General features: G+C 43.9%; 1 protein-coding gene across 1 annotated transcript in view; it reads right to left on the reverse strand.

The window, feature by feature from the left end:
- Positions 1–21,446, reverse strand: part of MAGI1 (membrane associated guanylate kinase, WW and PDZ domain containing 1) — a 75,507-nt gene that overhangs the window by 15,448 nt on the left and 38,613 nt on the right. The window contains 7 exon segments of the mRNA XM_008944793.1: positions 1–80; positions 3,208–3,400; positions 4,470–4,555; positions 4,621–4,625; positions 7,245–7,329; positions 13,272–13,482; positions 20,705–20,736. The exon segment at positions 1–80 is cut by the window's left edge and continues 24 nt beyond it. Coding sequence (XP_008943041.1) covers positions 1–80; positions 3,208–3,400; positions 4,470–4,555; positions 4,621–4,625; positions 7,245–7,329; positions 13,272–13,482; positions 20,705–20,736 — 692 coding nt within the window.

Raw genomic sequence — 21,446 nt, forward strand, 5'->3', positions numbered from 1 at the left:
CTCCCCCGTCAGCGAGGCCGGCTGGTTGCTGCTGTGGTGGGAAGAGGCTGGGGACGGGACTTCATTCTCTGCCTTTGGGACTGGGGAGGGAATAAAAAAAATAGGAAAAGGCTGTTTTCGGAGCAGGCTGCACCCGTTTAGTGCTTGAAAAGTGCCATCCGCTGAGGAGAAGCTTAGAAACAACAAAGGAAAGCACATCACCTGGTTTAATCTATAAATCATGGCCATAATAACCAAGAACTCTGCCTCTTTTTGGCTGTCAGCACCAGCTCTGTTGGATGATGGCAGCAGCCACACATACTCAGCATGTGGTTGTGCAGCCAAAGGCTTTCTCTGCCAAACAGCAGCAGCACGGTTAAACCAGGGCACTGCTACGTACTTGGGTGCTCTGTGGCATTTTAAACCTGGATTACACTAGGTCAGAGGTGCCTGTTTTAGATATCACATCCCTATTTCTGTCATGTATGTGCAACCATGTATAGGTGCACAAGCCATGAGGAGAGAGAGAACAATATCAAACTCCCATCCCTCAACACCTCTGTATTCTGCAACTCAGTGCTCTCAGTTGAGCAGCACTGATTGCCTTTGATTAATGTGATCTGAAATAATAATAATCACCCATATTAAAGCAAAACACCTTGTGAATCAAGCTTTTCTGGATGGAAGAACCAGCAACTATCATCTGCATAATCTGGCACAGTCGGGGCAAAACCATTGAACATTATCAACATTAATATTAAACAACTGTTTAACAGCAGCTGAAGTTGGAAGTGGTATTAGTTTGAAATCTAATCAGCTTCCAAGGCTTGAAGAAATCTCAAAAAAAATCGTTTAGTCCACACTCTGCTCGGGTCAGGGCCAACTATACTTACTGTCAGTCCTGACAGATGTTTGCCTAATCAGCTGTTAAATATCTCCCCAGGCAATCTATTGGTTGCAATATCTAACTTAAATCTTCCCTGCTGCAACATAAGGCTATTATTTCTAGTACTATCTAGCAGGCATATGGAGAACATATTATTTCCTTCCTCTTTGCAGCAGCCTCTTATAGTCTTGGGGAGTTTAACACCTCCTCCCCCTTCTCTGCTTTAGGCTAAACAATCCCGATTTGTTCAATATTTCCTGCAGCCCATGTTTTCTAGAGCTCTCTTTATTCTTGCTGGCCCTCTGGACTTCCTCCAGTTGGACTCTCTCCAACTCAAACATGTCTGTCTTGAAGTGCTGGACCATATTGCAGATAAGCCATCATCTGTTGGGAAATCATGAGAGTTCCCCCCTGCCTACATCCCAGCACAGTGTTTTTCTTCACCTGAGCCAACCTCAGGTTACAGCCTGTGGCCCACAATAGCTTTCACTTCTTGTTACTCAGCCAGTTCTCCACAGTCCATTTGCACAGCTGAGAGCAGCATATTGTACTTGTCTCTACTGAATGGCTGCCTCTGCTAATCAGGTCACTTGTCCAATTTGGTGAATCAAAATTAAGTTGAAGATCTTCAAAGCAACAACAAGAAAACAAATGCCAAACAAAATCTAAACCTGTAAACCCATGATCCACAGAAAAAGAACTTTAAAATATTCTTGGATAGAAGTACCTCTCTGCACTTACACACAAAGTATATACTGAATATTTAGTATTCTACACGTTAAGAACACAGGAGTATGAACTTTTCCCTATATGGATCTCAAAACATGGAGTATGCATTTCGGTGAAAAACCTTTTTCCACTGACATAGAGATGACAGGTGGAATAAGGGACCAAAAATTTGGGAAAAGGCTTTTCTACAAAGTTATGTCGGTATTTAAAAGCCTGCAAATACAAGGTGAAAGAAGGGATCCTGAATAATTTATCTTAGAGTAAGTGTCCACGTTTGAAATGATTCAGAAATAGCTCGGTCTAGAGTAACAAGCCCCTGAATGAAATATCAAGAGATCTCTCATGCGCCTAAATCTTTTATGGCAATTTCCAGCCTGGAGGCTGTAAAACTGGATAGAAAATCTATGCACAAAAACAATAGCAAAATTCAGCTGCCCTTCTTCTTCCCAATGCTCATCTCCTAAAGCTTCTCTCACATTGGCAGCCCTTTGTCAGGAATGAGAGAGGCTATTAGAGGGGAGATATAATGTGGCATTTAATCCACAATCGGACGAAGGACAGAAATGAGAAGTGAACATTTATTTAATACTGTGCAGAAGGATCTCATCCCTGAATAAGAATATAGAGCTATTTTAGAGGTACTGTTCTAGTCCCAGCTTCCACTGCACGCCTAATACTCAATCTGAAAGTTATTTTGATGCTCTTTAAGATGAAAATACATCACTGCCTATTTTTCTGCTGATGCCTAAACTTGTAAAGCTACATAATATCCTTTCTTTTGAATAAATGAGCTAAACCAAATCCCACACTCCAACTCCCTAAAGGGACTCACAAGGAGAGGCATCACCCCATTGCTACTCTTCAATATTAAGTATAAAATTGTATGTAATTTAGAAAGCTCATGCTTGTATCTTCATCTTCTTTGCCATCAAGACATTTGTCTGTCACTAATCTGAGTGCTACCATGTTGTGTCCCTTCTGTCTGCATCTTGGTCTCTCTGCCAGCTTCCTTTTTGTCCATTTAGACCACGCACTTGTGCAGAGTGTGCACAATGCCTAGCATAACTCAGCATACAGAAATCATCCCCCAGTTAGTTGACTACATGTTGCAACCTTAGTTGAAGCTTCTCTTGAGGCTGGGACATCAGCCACCGTACAACAATGCCCTCGCTTTCTCTCTGCCCTTGCATCCCTTCCTGTGGACTCTTCAACATCTTTCCCCTCACTCCCATTTTAAGGGTGGCTATCAAGCAGCACAGGTATTTTAGGAAGTAAATAGAAAACACAAGCAGTCAGGCACAGTGTTTGTTGCTGGATGACTCAAATTAAAAATTATATGTTGCAACCAAACAGTTCTCCATTTTTATCACACCTTCATGAAGACTGGGGAAGCCAACTGAGTTTGAAAGAGTCTTGACTGAAAACAAAATATTTGAAATGTATTTCAATCAAGAACAAGAAAGACTAAAAACAGGCAAAAGAGGACGAATAACACCCCATCCCTTGAGTTTTCCCAGTATTGCAAGGAAGGGTTTTTTTTCTTTAAACTGTTTTCTGAAGAGATGGAGTCTGGCAAGAAAAATCTACCCCTGCAGAGCCACGCTGCAGCCTACCTGTGTAAACCACTTTGCGCCTGACGGTCAGATTGACGTGACCTTGCTTGGCTGCCTGTTGCATAAGCTGGACGACAAGCTGGTGAGATTTCCCAACAACAGGTGTCCCATCCACACAGATCAGTTCATCACCCGATCTCAGGCGGCCGTCGGCATCAGCAGCACCCAGCGGTACAATGTGACCGATGTAAATCTAGTGGATCAGCACAAAGAGGAAAAAAGAAAGGAAGGGAGGAAGGGGGGGGGAGAAAAAAAGGAAGGGAGGAAAAATGGAAGTGGGAGAAAGAAAGGAAGGGGGAGAAGAAAAGGAAGGGGGAGGAAAAAAAAAGGAAATAGTGATAAATAAGAACTAGCTTGACAGCCAGCTGGAAGCAAGCAGCACTAGTAGTTAGACCCAATTTAGTAGGGCCAAGAAATTGTTGACAATTGTCTGCTGGTCAGGAAAGTTGCTCCTAAGAAAGCAGCTCCATGGGAATATAAAGCCACATTGTGAAATCGTAATAAATTGACATCTTGTTTCTTTAGGCAGCTCATTCACTCTAATGACAGATAGCCTTGTGAAATATGTTCAACCAGACAGTGACCAGAGAGGAAGATGGTTAAAAACCACCGAAGGTCATGTCAAGGAAGCTGAGATTGAGTTATCCTTTCAGTTTCCTCTAGGGCTTACAAGCTCCATGCCACTCGCCTGTCCACCAACTCACTCTTAGTTTTTCTTAGGTGAGTTCTATGGACTTACACAACATGAAAGGAATTCATGGCCTCCCTGTCTATAAAAGAGTGAAATAATTTTGGCAGGGGAATACATGGAAATTTATGCTGCCACTATCTATCTTTGACCTGTGCAGCACATGAAACCCCGACACCTTCCCCAGGCACTGGATTTATGGTAAAGAAGTGAAGAGAATTCAAAGAGGGAATCAAGGAACTAGAAAACCGAACATGTGAAGATCAAGATACCTGCAGATCTAACCAGGATGTTTTTTCCTCAGTGTCCAGGCAATTTCAGACCTATGCGATTTTCATTTGGGCTACCACCAAAACAGGGTATAGCAGAAGCCAAACCCATTCCACTTATGGGAGTTTGGGTTTTTTTGTTAGAGGGAGGGTGGGAAGCATTGTAGGATGAACATACATGCCCAGTAGCATGTTATTACTGGTTATTTTAACTGCTACAGTGCAGTTCTGGACATCTGCATGCTACTGCTGTTACCCTGGAAGATAACGTGAGTTAAAACATGACCACTTCTAGATATACTCACAGGTTCTCCAGGCTCATTTCCACCTAGAATCCTAAATCCAAAACCGGTTTCCTTTCTCCATAGAAAGATATCCTGCTCTTGGTAATCTGGAACTGAAGGGAAAGAAGGAAAGCTATAATTTTTAATCAAAATCCACATTTTATACCCAAACCAGGACTACTCTGATGTACATGTAGAGGGAACTGCTGCACAATTTTACTCTTTAAATGAGGTGGTCTTGAATTTTTAGATATAATTAAGAACACTTATAGCTTTAAATACTAAAGGATTATTATTTACATCACTATTAAAAATTATATGGTGTTTTCTACTTCCTAGGTAGAGGAATTGAGATATGCTATTTGTTTATCACTATATTTCCTTCAGTCAATATTAGCATCATTACGCAGTGCAAGAGCCTCTTCCAAATCATCAATAAATAAATGTGTACAACAGAGAATTACTCTGCCAGAAACAATACAGCTGCCTCCTCTTTCATGGGAGAGAAAAGAGCCACTTGTTATGACTTCTACTGTTTAATTAACTTTCACAAGCATAGTTTGATATCTGTCTACTGACACTGCTTTAAATAACTATGGGACAGATCCCTGGTTGGTGTAAAACAGAAGGGCTCTACTGAAAACAATGCAGTTCTGACTTTCACTTGCTTGTGTATAGATATATTATCGCTCTGTAAAACCACTGAACAGATAAAACCAGCTGGAAACATAAAAAAGCCCAACCTTACCTGCTCATTAGTATGGAACAGCAGCAAGGTTCTTACGATGAATATTACATACAGTGTAGTACTAACCTTGAAGTGTGGTTGAACAGTAATGTTTTGTATTAACTTATTCATGCTTGCTTTCATCTCTTTCTTAAAAATGCAAAATTAATTGCTAACATTAAACCATATCAGAAGACAACTTCAGGTTCATTTAATATTTATGGGTTAGTATCTGTAACATTGATTAATTTTGTAATGATCCCCTCCCAAAATTTATAATTAATGATAAAAAAAGCTGTTCCTTTACAAGTCAGCTGCCTATATCTTTAGTAAAGAAAGCAAAGTCTGTAGTTCAGCAATGTTATTTATATAAATATGTACTCAGATATGGGATACAACACTTTAATGAAACATCATCTAGTTTGCTGTATCTATGAGTTTATCTATGATAAACTGGTTGCTTTCCATCGGCATGAGTCCCTAACTGCATTTTACACTGTTGGTGCCGGTTTCTCAAAGTTTTGGGTCTAGTCATCTGATGCTTTTCAGTCTTAAGACTTTTGGTTGGCTCTGATGCTTCTTTTCAATGACTCAACAGGTTTACAGTATGAATTTAAGACTTGGGAATACTAAAATTTAAAAGAACAGGTGAGTGCTAAGGCATAGATATCTGTTTTGACATTTTCATTTAAATTGGTTTTATATCTAATATTTTAATCACATTTTAATTACTTGCAGTTCTAAATTAAGCTTAAGACCCATGCACATTGCCCTACTGAACTAGATGCTAATTTTTGTCAGGATGCAATCACAGAATAAGCAGGTGCTGAACCTGCTGGAAGCGTGAGTGGTTCACCTGTCCAGGTGAGCTGGTTGGAGGGAGCTCACCACCATACAGACGTGCAACAGCATCAGGACTCTAGACAATGAATTCATTGGTGACTGAGGGGGAGTGTGAAAAGCAGACGCATTTGGAAGCATCCCTCCAGCACTTGATGGGCTTTTTTGGCAAATCCTGGTCTCAACCAATTAATAGCATGTGTTTGATCTGTCAGGGGCAAAATGGCTTGTGCTGAGAGCTTCAGTATGGGCCCACTTCCTCAGCATCTCTCTACACTTTCCTTTTTGTCATCTCTCCAGTCCCACTGAACTCATGATCCTAGTTTGGGTGCCAGCTAGCCAGTTAACGGCTGCTGGAGACAATGGCAAGCTGAGGTGTAACTGTGGTGTCAAACCAAAGAAACAAAAAAAGAGAAGTCTATACTCAAAGCAGCAAGTTCATCCCTGTAACACTCCTTCTGTTGGAAGGATTACGGGGAGGTGAAACACAGATACAACAAACATACAGACAACACACATCTACACGGCGTGAGGACAAACTGAACAAAACTCCTTTTACCACTTTTTGTGCCAGCTCTGCAGTACAGGGTTTCACTGGCACAGCCTAGAAAACCCCATCCACCTCCATGCTTCCACTTTGCTGAGGTGGGACACCCTGGGGCTGCCCTTACTGGGGAATTACTTTAGGTTCTCCGTTATTCGGCAGGGCTTCAGAAGAGCCACTTTCATTGCTTGAAGGGAAAATTTCACAGTGGTGCTGAGACTGTTGAAAACAAATGAAAACTGGCCTCCAGGAGTCACTCAGTGCATCTTGACCTGATCTCAAGCATGCCTGAGTCTTTCTGAAAAAAATGTACCTAGGCCAATGGGGTAAAATTTGCCAGTCTGCTTGTCCTGAATTAAACCAGGCTATTTGGAGAGCATCACATAAGTGGTAAGAAGACTTCTGCCAGGGCAGTGAGGAGGAATGGAAGGAGAGGTGAGTGCCACAGCCCTGTCAATGAGCCACGTGGGCAAACGCATGAACGAAATGGGAAGATGATACCCCCCCACCGCCGCCTACAAAATCCACCACTAGCCAGTCCACAGAAAAACAAGTACTTTGCACCTTCATGGCTAACCTTGGAGTACAGCCCTGCCAGACGCCCTTGGTGATGAAGAGCCCCCCGCCACAGAGCAGCAATGACACCAGAACAAGACATCACAAGACACAGATACATTCTCGGCACATCTTACATTCTCCAAAACTTGTTGAATTGATTTCTCTCTCTCTCTCACCCTTGCTCAGTCCAGTTGCAGGCGAAGGTGACATAGCTGTAATATTAATTTTACAATTTTGCAAAGCTTAATGTATCTGCTTTCTTGTTAGTTCATTTAATTAATTTTGACTGTATGGATCATGTTAGGCTTTCATGCATAAATTGCTAAGGTTACAGCTAATAGAGATTATGACACACTAATTTTCTCATCTATTGACACATGCCTGTGTACATGTGGGTATATAATAAACACATACAAATTTATACATTTATGCACATGCATGCACGTATATTTGAAGAACTCTTTTTATTTTTCCCCCAGAGAAAGAATCTCTTTGAGAACATTTTAAAAATAGTTTTCTAAAAAAAAAAATACCTTTCCACTATCATGGTACAGCAAGGTTTCCAAATGGTAATATCTTTTTCTAATGTTAAATGAAATTCTAAATACGTGGTGACGAGCAATGAACACAGTGCTTAATTAGAGGTCATTTTAATCAAACTTTCCTATACAAACCTTAACGATTATCTTACATATTATATTAAAAAAAAAAAATCCTACCCAGTGTGATATCAGTTTCAACAAAAGATGGATTCAAAATTAATCAGTATGAGTTTGCTTTAGTCACTAGCTCATTTGAAGCAGCAGCACTTTCAATGACTCACTGCTTGGCAAAGTACAAAAGTTTTAAGTTCCAGATTCAGCAAAGGATATAAGGACGAGTCTGAAATTAAGAGTGAACAGTCTCACTGAAGTTGATGGAGAGTTTCAGTGTTGAAAAGTCCTGTGATTTAGCCATAAATCTCAAGAGAGTCCATATTTGCAGGGAAGCCCTGGTTTTCTAAATGATCCCACTGCAGGAGAATTCCATTTTTTCTCTTTTCCTTTTAATCATAGAATCATTAAGGTTGGAAAGGACCTCTAAGATCACCAACTCCAATCATCATCAACCCTTTGACAGCACAGAAAGCTTCCCAAAGGTGATTTCAGTATGTTCTTGACAAGATGACACGTTCTGCTGCCAAGGTTTGGGGAAGGTGTGGTGCCATGGACCAGGCAGGTGCCAGAAGAACACCAGCAAAGTCTGTTCAAGACCCAGGTCCTATGGTCCTTTTAGCAAGATGTTCTCCAAGGGCATGGACACATCTGTGTGCTCAAGTGTATGACTGTAGCTGTTTGGCTCCTATCAATATAATAAAAGGACATAACCCTACCAAGGGCATTTACTATCATCTTCACAGTCAGACTGATCAGAAGGCAGCTTCAGTTTCCTGAGAGGATTTTTCTTTTCTATTTTAGGGAGAAAGTATCTAATGTTAGGTATCATTGTGTAAATATTTTTAATTCTGTGTAATTGCTGGTGAGTGAACACTACACACTGAGGTCAAGACTTGTTTGTGTTATTTTAATTAGATTTGGGGAGAGAAAAATCCTACCAAATAAATTATGTGCCTGAAAATAAAATTCAAATATTAATGATAACTTAGAATATTTTAAAAGCTTTAAAAATTATCTATCATGTTCTGCTTTACTTTTAATTAAATGCTTAAGCCCTTCAAAGGGATTCATTAACACATCTGCAATTCAGATTAATTCATTTTGTCACTGCTGTTTTGACAGATGGCCATATGTAGGATACGCTATTTTGCAAAGCAATCGGGCCACATGAGAAAAATTTGACAACAGATTGTGTTAATCTTTAAGGAAGTTTAATAATACATTTGAAAATAAAAAGCATATTATAAAAATATATTTTTCAATAAAACATAAAAGTGAGAGATTTCAGATTTATGGTTCTCTCCTAAACCATTCGATTGCTTTTTCACTGAGTGCTCTTCACATATGTCATCCCTGGATCTTGGAACCACTTTAGTTTTAAAACCTTAAGGGTCTGTCCTTCTCTCTGATTCATGCACACAACTCCCACCAGCAGCAGTGAGTTCCTGATACAGAGGAGCTCAGGCAGCTACAACTCAGCACCAGCAAAGAGTGCATTTGTTATCGCCACCAAAGGAGGTGTTTGCAGATTCACTTAGCACCAAGCCAGCTACTCTCAAAAGTCTTAATCCAGCAAAGAATTGTGACTTGAGGCCAGATTGCAGCAGAGCATTTGAGCTCAGCCTTAGCTTTAAGGCATCCAAGTCCCTTTGGGTTTGCAGCTTGAAAATAAGCTTCCTTGGCCTGAAGCCCAAGCACTCAGCACCTTGCAGGCCTGATCCCCTCATCCAGTGAAGCTGCACGTGAAGGAACTTTAGCCCTCATTTGTTGAATAAAGTTGCAGTTCTCATCTGCTGCCACTCAATCAGAGTCCAGATAGAGTTAGGGAGCCACTGCTTAGATTTGCTTTATTCATTCTAGCTTATTTTTTCTTCTTTTTCTTTTTTCTTCCCCCAAACAGGCAGTATCTGCCTCTCCCCGCTGTAGAACTGGAGTACTTCCTGATACTAAGGTGCATTGGGTAAATAAACAAATAAAATACATCCTTTACAAAAATATGGGTCTGCTTAATCAAATGGGGCTCCACCAATGGCTTCAGTGAGACAAGTCACATAAGTCAAATGTAGCCTTTTTGAAAAACGAAATACTGACCCAAAGAGTACTCAAAGGAAGAACGCACTTTACCAATTCTGAGAAGTTAAAATGCTGCCTGTGTGCTTTGCATGTCTACATTATTATCATTATTAATGTTAATAGCAGTGGGATGCATTCCCAGTGAAAAAGGCAGAAGGTGGTCATTATAGAGTCAGTACTTCTTAGAAACATCCTGGAGACGAGGTATTCATATATTGAATAAAATCTCGTTATATTATTATTTTTAGATTTAAAAAAAAAATCTGTCTGGGCTAGGGCTAATGAATTCCTCTTCTTTTGCCAACTGCACTTGAAAAATTGCACTGTGTTCTCTTTATACTCAACAATCTCACAAATGGGATGAAATAAAACATTTAAGATGATCTAATGCTCTGAAATTTTATCTTTTTTGATTTCATCATATACTTCAGCACTAAAGGCTGTTGCTGTTTTTCAGTCCACTTGTTGGGCATTCAAAACCCTGCCTCCCAAAAGAACATTTTATAATCCTTTTCAGGTTTATTAAAATCGAAGGCCATCAATCCACAGAGAACAGGCCCTGGACATCAGGGAGAGTTGAGCTGGGGCTTCTCGGGCAGCAGGGTCTTCTAGGACCCACCAAAAGCTGCAGTTACTGGATGCACCAGCCGTTCTCAGTATTGGCTCTAGCAGGGAATCCTTCTGCTGTACCTTAGATATTCATTTAGTTCTGTTCATGCCTTCACCTGAGGAATGCAGAGTCACACCTAGCACCCAAAGCCATGGATGTCACGGAAGAGCAGATGTTAACCTCAGTCCCAAAGCCAAAGGGGACGGATGCTCAAGTAAAGAAGAATGCAGTGGTCTGACTGGATCACCACCAGCCAAAGGAGGCACTGGAGTAAAAAGGAACTGAGGCTGGGTCAAAACATGAAGAATAGCACATGTGGAGAAGACAGAGATGGAAACTGAAAGCTTGGGGAACAGTTTCTCCCATCCTGCAGACTGTGGTGCTCCCTGTCAGCAGAGCTCCTTACGAGTGGTCTGAGAGGCACACAGCCAGTGCCTGGGCAACACTGGGAAGAGTATCAAAGGCAGGATTCACAGAGCAGCCATCAAGTGCCCACTTTTCATGCAGACCAAACACAGGTGGCTCACCACAAGCTCCCAGTGCAGAAGAGGCACCTGGCTTCAGCTGTGAACCAGTCTCCATTTATGAGAGTGGTGAGAGGGATGAAAGGTGAGGGCTTGGTGAGTGAAGAAAAAGGAGCTGACCACTGACATCTAATAAAACCACCAGTCGCACTTTGGAGTCAGTCTGTGACTGGAGACAGAGCGTGTCCAACTGCCTTTATCACTTAGGCTCTATTGTCCCTCTCTTTCTTCACTTTTCCTTACGTGCAGCAAAGCCATGTCACTAGGTAAAACTGCAGGTTAATCCCCAGGGAACATATTTCACTCCAGCTTAGGGTCAGAAATTCATAAGCTCTTGGATGTTTCTAGTGGCACATGCTTACAAGAAGACATAACAATATCACACTTCTGCAATTCTTCAAAAACCCTCTATCTATGAAACCAAGATATCTGAGAAAATGTCTTCCTGGGAAGGAAATGGCAATGGGACAAAAAGGTGGTAGAAAAGCATTGACATCACAACAGGTATGTCTCATCTGGTAGAAGAGGCAGGAGATAAGGACTGAAGCAATAGAAAAGGATTAACCCCACTACAGAGATGCTGGACCATGGAAAGGTGAGACTAGGAAGCTGAAGGGATGTAGCAGATCCCAGTCTAGTGAAAGGCCCAAGCAGCAAGGACTGTGGCACAGGGAGAGATGGGGTGTGGGAAGCCAGCAGGTCAAGAGATGGCAAAAAGGCCTCTGGAAGGGCCCGAATCACAGACAAGGATAAAAACTCTACAAGATACCTGCAGCCATTGAGGAAAGAGGGAGGACGAAGCACATAGAGTTGGACATAAACAGGCAACTGCCTGCCTGAGCACTTCAGGATTTCCCTAGCTCAGCCTCGGGTTTTATCCAGAAAGACAGGCAGGAGTTAAGGCTGCTAAGCTGATATTAATGACTAATTAGTATGAGTTAAACAGTTAAGTAGAAATTAGCTGCAGGGGGTCAGAGGCAATGCCAGCACAAAGCCTATGGGAACCATGTAAGCTGAGCAAGGGTAATGCCAGTGCCATGGGACAGCTTCAGCCTTCTTCATCTGGCCAGGAGAAGGAGCTCTGCCCACAGCTCTGTGGGGCTGAGGAGTCACTGTCCCTCAGCTCTTGCCCTTTTTTCCTATTTCAACAAGAGGCATATACAAGTTCCACCCCTGCACTTCTGCTTAGGTCAGGATGACCTGGCCCAAGAACCTGCAGAGTCAGTACACTGAGTGCCTGGGAAGTGAAGGAGCACATTGCAGCTGAGACACCTACAAACTGCATTGCTGAGACATTCAATCCAGAGATGCATCTTCAGCCAAGAAACTGTGACTCATGGTTTAATTTTTCTAGGACATAAGATTTCAAAGTGATTCATTTGGCCAGAAAAAAAACCAGTCCTAGCATTTTTCATTCTGGGGTAATGTTCACTTCATACTGGTTTTATCAATTTCCAGTTAGCACAATAAAATCAAACTCCTGGTAGATATTCTTACAGTACCAAGACTTTCAAGCTCCCTTTTCTGTAACTGAAGTAACTGTTGCTTTTGAAAATGAACCTAATACTCCAACTCTTTCTTTCTTTAAGAAGCTTTCACAGATTCAGTCATCTTCAGCAGTGCAATTAAAGCAAAGCCAGCTTGTTTATTTTGTTTGCACAGAAGAAACGGATTGAAACCATATTTACAGTCTTGGAACAGAGTCAAAGCCCTGCTGAAATATTAGCCAAGTGTGCAGATTATTAATTGCCATAAAAGCCACTTAGAATATGCACTTGATATCTGTATTGTTAAAGTGTCCACTCTGGTCAAAGTAAAATGGCTCAGCTGGATTTTCTGCTCCCCAGGGTGAGAATGGAAAGCATCTGATATGAATTTCAGCAAAGTAAATACTTCCCCTCTTTTCCGAAATTCTGATGCACATCAGACAACGAGTTTTAACTTCAAAACAGAGCTTAGAATCTGGATAACAAGCTTGGAAATTCTCCTTCAGCCTAATTTAAAAGCAAAATTAAAAAAAGAGGGGAAAAGATGGGCTTTAATTTTAAAAGGATTTTTTCGTATTAAGCTTTGGTCCGAGTGCGCTTTCCTAGAGATGATCAAAATTCCTTCCTCATCAGAGAGGAAACGGCACCTCTACCAAGCAGCTATCACTGACAGACACCAAATTAACAAACCAGAGCCTTCTATTCTCAACCCAAACCGAAAAGATTCCGTTCTTTGCGAAGAAAATACACAGAGAGCAGCTGCCGGCGCCGTAGCCGTAGCAACCACACCTGCTTCATACTCACGTCGGCTTTCATACATGCTCCTGGACTGGGCCCAGATTTTGAATGGATCTGGCTTTTTCTGCCCAGAAGCGTCCGGGGGATCGGCGGGCGGCCCCTCGGCGAAGTCCGGCAGCGCCTGGGAGCTGTGGACGGGGGACGCGGTGTGCCCGCTGCGGTGGCTGGAGACGCTGTGCTGGGAACTGTTTTGGCTGTCTTTCCTTTCAAGTGGTTGCTGTAAGGAGGAAAGCGGAGGGAAAAAAAAAGAAAGAGAGAGAACAGACGGTTATTGGTCTTTGAGTGGGTGTTTTCCATCAATTTTTCCTCTCTTCTTTGATCAGGGTTTCTGCGTGCACAGAAGTAAATATATAAATCACGGTTTGGCTGCCACCGGTTAATACAGGGTACAGTTAAACTCCCCGATGACAGATTTTGATAGGCAGACTGACAGAAAGAGATATGCAAAACAAAGTAATTTATGATAAAAAATATGCAGCCCTCCATCTCGCACATAAAACAGATCTAAATCTCATCATAGGTTAGTTTCAGTGCACTTATTCTCTTCCCGCATTTAAACAGAAAATCTCAACAACCTTCCACTCAGCTAAACATTAGGGTCTAACTTGAGCCTGAAAGGAAAAACTACCAGATTTCATGGTGAAAACTTAAACAGTCCCTCTGAAACAGATGCAAGCACAGCCCTTACTAGAAAAGATCACTTTTTCTCTGCAGCTCTTGCAACCTCCACATCACAAACGGGTAGACAACAGAGTACCACTTTCGTGTCTCTGCTTCCCAGAGCATCCACAGGATTACAGCAGACCTCCACAAATGTGAAAACGCCTATTTGCAGTTTGGTTGCCTTGTTTTAATTGAGCATATTAAAACAGGAAAAAAACCCGCCCAAATTCAAGGCTTATTCAAAAGCACTATGTCAAGAGCTCTGTCTGCTCCGTATTTAGCTAAGCAGGGTACATAGTTCTTAACTCAAATTCACAATGATGCTCTCAAAAAGAAGCACAAGTCACATTTGCATTGCCAGGATTTGTACTACTCAATATGCAGCAAAATCCTCCCTCCACAAGAGCTCCCTAAACTGTACAGCAAATGCTTTTTAATACTCTTTTGTGGTGACCTTGGGTTGGCATCGACGTCGAGCCCAGCCTGCCACCTTCTCTGGCACAGGGGCTGCTGTGATGCAGAGGGTGGCTGGAAAAACAGCACCCTACAGGTTGTTTTTACAGTGTCCATGATTTCTTGGCTGAAAGGGGTCTGCCACTCAAACTCAGAAAAAAAAAAAAAAAAAAAAAAAAACCAAGAAATTAAAAGCCTCCTGGTAGCATGGAGGGCCCAAAAATATTGCAAGAGGCGTCTCTGCTTTCAGGGACTTCTCCACAGAAAACCAATCAGTGGCAGGGAGAAAAGCCAGTGGCAAACACAGAGCAGATCAGCACGGGGGTCTGAGGTGCACACAGGTTTGGGGACCTCCTCCTTTATTCTGACCACGAAACTCCAGATGGGCAATGTTCCATCAGAGCATGGGCTGAGTTAATTACAGAAGAGAAAGTCACCACAGGAAAGAAAGCGCTTTGCCCTAAAAATAATCTGGGTTTGGTTGTTTATTTTATTTATTTATTTTTTTTAAGTTTGATATATTGTTAGGTTTATAATGAGAAAAAAAAAAAACAAAACCAGCCCCAACAGCCCAAATGACTTTGACCTTGCAGCCTCACATTCAAGTTGTTGATCCACTACAAGCATTTTTAAAAATGATATCTCAATCGACTAGAATGTGAAATTGCCTTTGTCCTTTAAAGCAATTTTGAACAAAGCATACCTGCTGTGATTACTCATCTGCAGACTTTCAAATACAAATATCTGAACCAATTTCAAACATTTTTAGCTTTTTAAGTGGTAAAAAAAAAAGCGACTTCACATGCAGCCCTTCAGTTTTTAAATGAAGCAGTTTTAAAACTTCTATGCTGTGGATAATCACTCCTTTGTAACTTCAAAAAAATAATCCAAAAAACAGCAAAAAATACTTTACAACTCTCAGTCCAGCCATCTGGATTGTTTTGTTTGTTTGGCCAAACTACTAAAATAACAACAAGCATCCTGTGGAACTTCAGGCCAATCTCTCTGGAAATAGCTGGTTTACAGAAGTTAGAGTACAGGGACCAAAACATGAAGCTTTACTCAGTCCTTGGGGAAACATTGAAAACTTTCTGATTTAAAAAGAAACAAAGTTTGAACTTGAAAAAGTGCTCTCATTTTATGATATGAAAGACCTAAATATTGACCAAATTATGAATTCTGTTTTGTATTTGTGTTGCAAATGGAAGCGTCAGCGTATCTCAGGCAAAACCACCTCTCATTAAACCAGAGCTGCAATTGCAAATACACATTTTACAAGAAATAGGGGAAAACTTCTTCAGAGGGATAGTTGCCTTTCCAGATAACTTCTTCAAAAAGCCTGAAACATTCCTATTTAGGAGCTGAAGAGGGGACTAGAGAAAGGGGGACACAAGCATGGAAATAATCAATAGATGTAATTAAATTAATTCAAGACAATATTAATCAACTTTCACATCACCAGATGAAGCCAAAAAGGTTTGGGGCTGAACTTGTTTTCAAGTGCTGTAGGTGCTTCAGCAGATCATCAGCAGGAGGACTTGCAGGGCTCTGACCATGCTGCTCCTGGTGGCACTCCTGCAAAGGGGACTGCCCAGATGAAGGGGTTTGTGCCTCAGTGCAAAAGTTGAACTTTCCCAAGCAAGATGAGCTGATCGTATGCCAATGCAAGGATGGCGTCTCTACCTCCTGCCTTGTTCCTAGCTTTGGGGCTGGTCCAAAAGGCTCTGGATCTGGCTGTCCGTCTCACTTGTGGGCAGGAAAGCAGCTACATCAGGGCCAGATGGGGCATGGGGTTTTTTGGTGACAGACTGCTGCAGAGCAGGTGCTTCAGACCCCACCCTGAGATACTGATCGTGGCTTTCAGGGCAAAGTAAAATAAATCAGCTGAATTGTTTTAACTTCTGACAGCAGCTACAAGAGCATGGGGCACTGAACTACCCAAGTCAGAAAGAGCATCCTTGACCCTCCAGAGCCTATAGTTTTCTCCTGAGCTGTTAATAAGCACAAGTAGCTTGCCAAAAAGACTCTTGACCGAAAGTGGCTAGAAATGAAGACTATGATGACTACCCTGAGTCCATTTAGGCAGACTGCACACTTAGATACAGGTGATGGGGAAAGAACAGTCACTGTGGTACAGTATTACAGCCACAACAAAACAAATGCACGGAAAGCTGGAGCTTCTTGTGCACTCCCCAAGCCTCAGATCTGAGATGAGTGGCCAGTGCCAGCTTCCACACATCCCTGGGGAAACTCTGCAGGGCTCATCCTGCAAAACATAAGATGAAGAAAATGTGGCATTGGGTCTTTTCTAGGTGCCCTTTTCACACTGGCTGAGGTTAACAGGAACATCAGCATGGCCCAGATTTCTGAGTGCAGCAGTGGGGGCACTGGCTGCAGAAGAGAGGGTGGCAGAGGTCAGGGTCTGGGTGTACATCAGCCTTCCAGGATTTCTTCCCTGCACCCTGCAATCCCATTTTCAGCCACAGGTACTGCATTTGCCAACCTGAAAGGCACCTACTCCCTCAGCAGAGAGGCTGGGTGAGCCCACACGGAGCACTACACTGTCCTCTGATTACAGGGAGGGACAAAACCAGCACAGGCAATGTAACTGGGGAGCTTGAAGCTGTTGTGTTTCACAAGGAGACAGGAGGAAAACTTCTTTAAAAAGTCTCCAAGTGCCTGGAAAATGCTACAGATACCCCCATTAATGAAAGAGTAATTAGATGTTCCTTTGTACAGCGACTGCTAAAACAGTGGAGGTCCACGGCACGGCTGAGAGGTGGCTGCAGGCAGGGAGAGGACACTAACTGTTAGCAGCAGTTGTGTCCATCTGTGTCAGGCACAGAAACCCCCAGCAGAAGAGCTGACAGTGGCAGGGAGCACATCCTGCAGCATAGACACCAAAGCTTTTGGCACGGGATTCTCCAGATGTAAAACTGCAAGAGGGAAGAGTTACTGTGGTTTCTTCCCACTGCATCTCAAGGTGGGGAGAAAAAAATGTTCTCTGAATGAAGAGGGATGTGTTGTACAAACACTCATGCTGTGGAACCAATTTCTCCTCCTGACAAAAGCGGGACATCAGCAGAGCCCCAGTGCTGCCTGTCCACCCAAAGTGTTTGTTGAGTCTCTTGTCAGGGACAGGCTGTGCATACAAATTGCATTCTTGGCGAAAATTCAGCTGTGCTGACAATATAGTTATTTACACCCAAAAGAAAAATTAGATTTTTGGAAGAGTACAGCACTTTCTTCCCCCTGCAGTGATCCCATCTTCTGATGATCTAGCTGCAGATTTTGTGCTCTAGAGCATTTTGCAGAAGCTGGTGCTGGCAGTGACAGCAAACCGAGCTGGAGATGGGAATCTTTGCCCCCTTGTGGAGTATTTTGATGCAAGCAACAAGGCAAAGAAAAAGGAAAAAAAAAAGTTTGCTTTTATCTATGTTATACCAGGATAATTGCAGGGGAAACTGTTATGCTAGAGAACTTGCACCCTGAAAATTTACATCCCCATATGATCAATACAAAAATATTATCCATTTTCATCTACAAAAGAATTAATAAGAATCTGAAAACAAGCAAGCAGCACAGTGTTGCTGTGAGTGTGTCCTTGGCGGGGGGAAAAGGAAGAAAAAGAACTTGGAAGTGCCCAGTCCCATGTACAGCTGCAAACATTTTTTTACTAATCTGGCTCTTTCACCAAGGTTGAAAAACTCTCCTTGAAAACTGAGAAAAAATGCAAAGCCTATCAGAAGATACACACAGACTGAAAAATACAGCCCAGGAAAACTGTTTGAGAAAGAGACAGTCATTGGCAACAGGTTGGGCTTTTGCCATCACCGCACTGAGCAGAGCAGAAGAGGACGGACACCTGAGTGCGTGTCTTCCCCGATGCAGCAGCAGAAGCAAAGAATGAGCACAACTGCTCCCAGCTTGGATGTACTCTGTCCCCTAACTGCAGCTAATTTACCCTGTGTCAGGCAAAGGGAGCTGGGGAACCAGGCAGCATGTTCAACTCAAGCCCCATAGCCAGCTGTGTGGTACTGGGGACAGCCCATGGGTGCACAGCTCAGCTGGCAGCACCCACGTTCACCCAATAGCTCTGAGTGCAGTACACCAGACCTGGAAAATTCTGGGACACGGTGGGAAGACATCCCAGCTGGGGAATATGCCAGCAACCCTGGCTCTCCCCTGCCAGGACAAGGGCAAGGGGGAATCTTCATGGCCAAGAGGGCTGGGCTCCCCTCGCCCCACAACTGAACCAGTGAAGGAAAGTGTTTCCAATACCACTGTTTTCATGCTTTTGAGCATTGCCTTGGCCACACGAGCTCTGGAGTTGGTGTAAATTCACCCCAGGCAGTCCCAAGGACAGCCCCCTCCTCTGCAGGCGGGTGCCCCGAGGTGCTTTGGTACCCAACCCGTGCACATCACTGACGCCTGGGAAAGCAGCAGCAGCTGCAGCACCTCTGCTCTGCCCCACTCCTCCGAGGAGCCGAGCACAATGCGGCAGAGCCAAGCAGCGCCGCTAATTGCCGATGCAAACGATCCCCGGGCTGGCAGCGGGAAGCAGAGGCTCGGGGTTTGGTGAATCCTGCGCTTCAGACGCAGCAGCACCGCCTAGGGCCATAGTAAAAATTACTGGAGGGACCCTACGATGAAGGGAGAGGGGTCCGGGGGAGGCACACGAGGGAACGGGGACTCTTTCACAGGGCTGAACAGCATCTCAAAGCGACCAGCCTCTCAAAGCAAAGAGTAGGGAGAAATCCGCTGTTGCAGAGCAACACCTGTTTGCAAGCAGCCTCTTTGTTCACCGAGGCAGGATTATCCTGGCACAGATTTCGAAGCTGCTCAGATTTCCACGGTTCATCGCCGGGGAGCAGGGAGGTGCCTGACAGGGCAGGATCCCGCTTCACCTGGTGCCGAGCGTGCGTGTGGCCCAGCGGGAGCCGCCACGCTTCGGGGAGCCCGAGACTCATTGATTTGGGCTGGTTTAAGGACAGGAGTGGGAGTCTGGATGGCGTGCTGCTGCTCCTGCCCTGCCCAGGGGAAGAAGTGGAGGCAGAGGAAAGCAGCGTGCCAGACACGTCCGTATTTTCCACACCCGCTTCTGTTTTACCCAAGGCTGAAGTGATGTCCGTGCAGGGGAGCGGCGAGCGCGGGCTCCGCCGTGCCTGGGATCTGCGGGGCAGCACACCCCGTGCTGCTGCCTCCCGACGTTAATGGGAGCTGACAATGGTAGAGGCCTGAGCTCACATGACTTTAATCAGCGCTGCCCTAAGCCATCAGAATCACATTAATTATTTCGGGGCTTTCTTTTTGGATGAACAGAGAGCTCGTATCATAAGCAGGAGCCTTCTGCTCACCCCTTTGTAAACCTCTCGCCCAGATCTGCAGTGAGGTGGGCTGTGTCCAGTGCCAGTTTTTGGCACCCATCAGGGACTGTGGGTGAAGTTTTGCACTGTCTCGCAACACAGCACGGACCTCACTCGCTCTGCTTCCCCAAAGCCACTGGGAGAGAATTCCCTTTTTCTTCCCCCCTCCCTCTCAATAGATAACTGGAAACTTTCAGGCTTTAAGTATTCCACTGCCTTTAAAAATAAAACATTTCTTTTTGTTGCACACAAATAGCACAATAATTTATTCCACAATACCATGCATAGAGCTTTAATGATACATTAAATCACAGCCCCATGCTATTAGCTAACATGTCATCCAAGAAATAGCTTTACATGGAAACAGGATCAGAAGGGACAAGAAAATACTATTTGTTGGCTTTTTGTTTTTTCTTAAATAAGGACTCTCACACCTGCAGCACAATCCTGCTCACTCGGACAGCACACTGTATTCCCTGGGAACCGTAATCATGCTCTGTTCATGCTTTGTCTCTCTCAATGAGGTGCATGCGTTCCCATTCTGCTAATTATTCAGCCGAGGGTACTCAAGAAAACTCAGGGACTTAATGGAAAAGGTGGGTGCCTATGACCACCCGACAGGAATTGCTATCTGACAAGAAGGTGGAGCCTCACATCTTACCAAAAAGAAACAATAGCTTGTTTTTTGGGGGGAGGGGGGGTAAGTTAAACGACAGAGAAGCTTATCTGTCAGGGAAGAGGATCTGTAAAGCTGAAGCATTATTTGCAAACAAGTCCCCCTTCCACGCTGCATTCTTCTTTCATCTCCCCATGCAGCAGGAGCCGTGCAAGGTAACCACGGTTGCAACAGAAAGACGACTTAAAACAATCGAGACCCCCAAAGAAGCGAAGCCGAACTCCCGCCTTCCTCCTGCCAGGCAGACAAACGGACAGAAATAGTAGCTGAAAAGTGCTTACCGACTTTGGGCTCTTCTTTGGGACCGGCAGTCCTGAAAAATGGCAACAAGGGAAAAATAAGCATTAGCATGGAAACGTTACCTTCCCTCAAAGCAAAATCCCTAGGTGTATCATCCGAACGCAGCCATCTGCAGAGTTGTGTCAGCTTTCGCTCCGGCAGCGGAGTTGCCCGTCTGTTCGGATCGAATCAAAGCGCCGGGAGAGGGGGAGCGGAGCCGGGAGCGGGGGCAGAGCTCTCCCTGCATTAGCTATGCTGACTCCTGCTGCAGCGCCCGGGAGCCTGCCGAGAAACCCCCAGCCCTCGGCGCCCGCAGAACCCCGCGCCCGGGCGCAGTCCCCGGCGCTCCCCCGGACTGCGGGAGACTCAGCCAGGCAATTAAGCCCGGGCTCCTTCCTCCTGACGCGATCGGGTCGGTGATTTTATCGGACCAATCGCAGCGGTGCCAGGGAAACAGGTTGATTTTTTAAAAAGTATTTCTCTAGAAATAGAGCTTTGAAAGGGAAACGTGCCTTGGTTGGAGCCGGGAGGCGCAGGCTGGGCAAAGGAAAACAAAAGCACGAGGAGGAACACGCTTTTATCCCTAACCCCACGAATGTTACTGAGAAAACACACATTTTCCCTTCTGTCCATCCGAAGGAGAAATCTGAATGCAGAGATTTCGTCTGTTAGTTACAGTTTCAGAGAGCTGAGGCTGGAAAGCAGCACTGCAAATGTGCTGACCCTTGGAGGGATGCTAAGGAG

Source organism: Merops nubicus, unplaced genomic scaffold (assembly GCF_000691845.1).
Source record: "Merops nubicus isolate BGI_N331 unplaced genomic scaffold, ASM69184v1 scaffold15537, whole genome shotgun sequence".
NCBI classification, from domain to species: domain Eukaryota; kingdom Metazoa; phylum Chordata; class Aves; order Coraciiformes; family Meropidae; genus Merops; species Merops nubicus.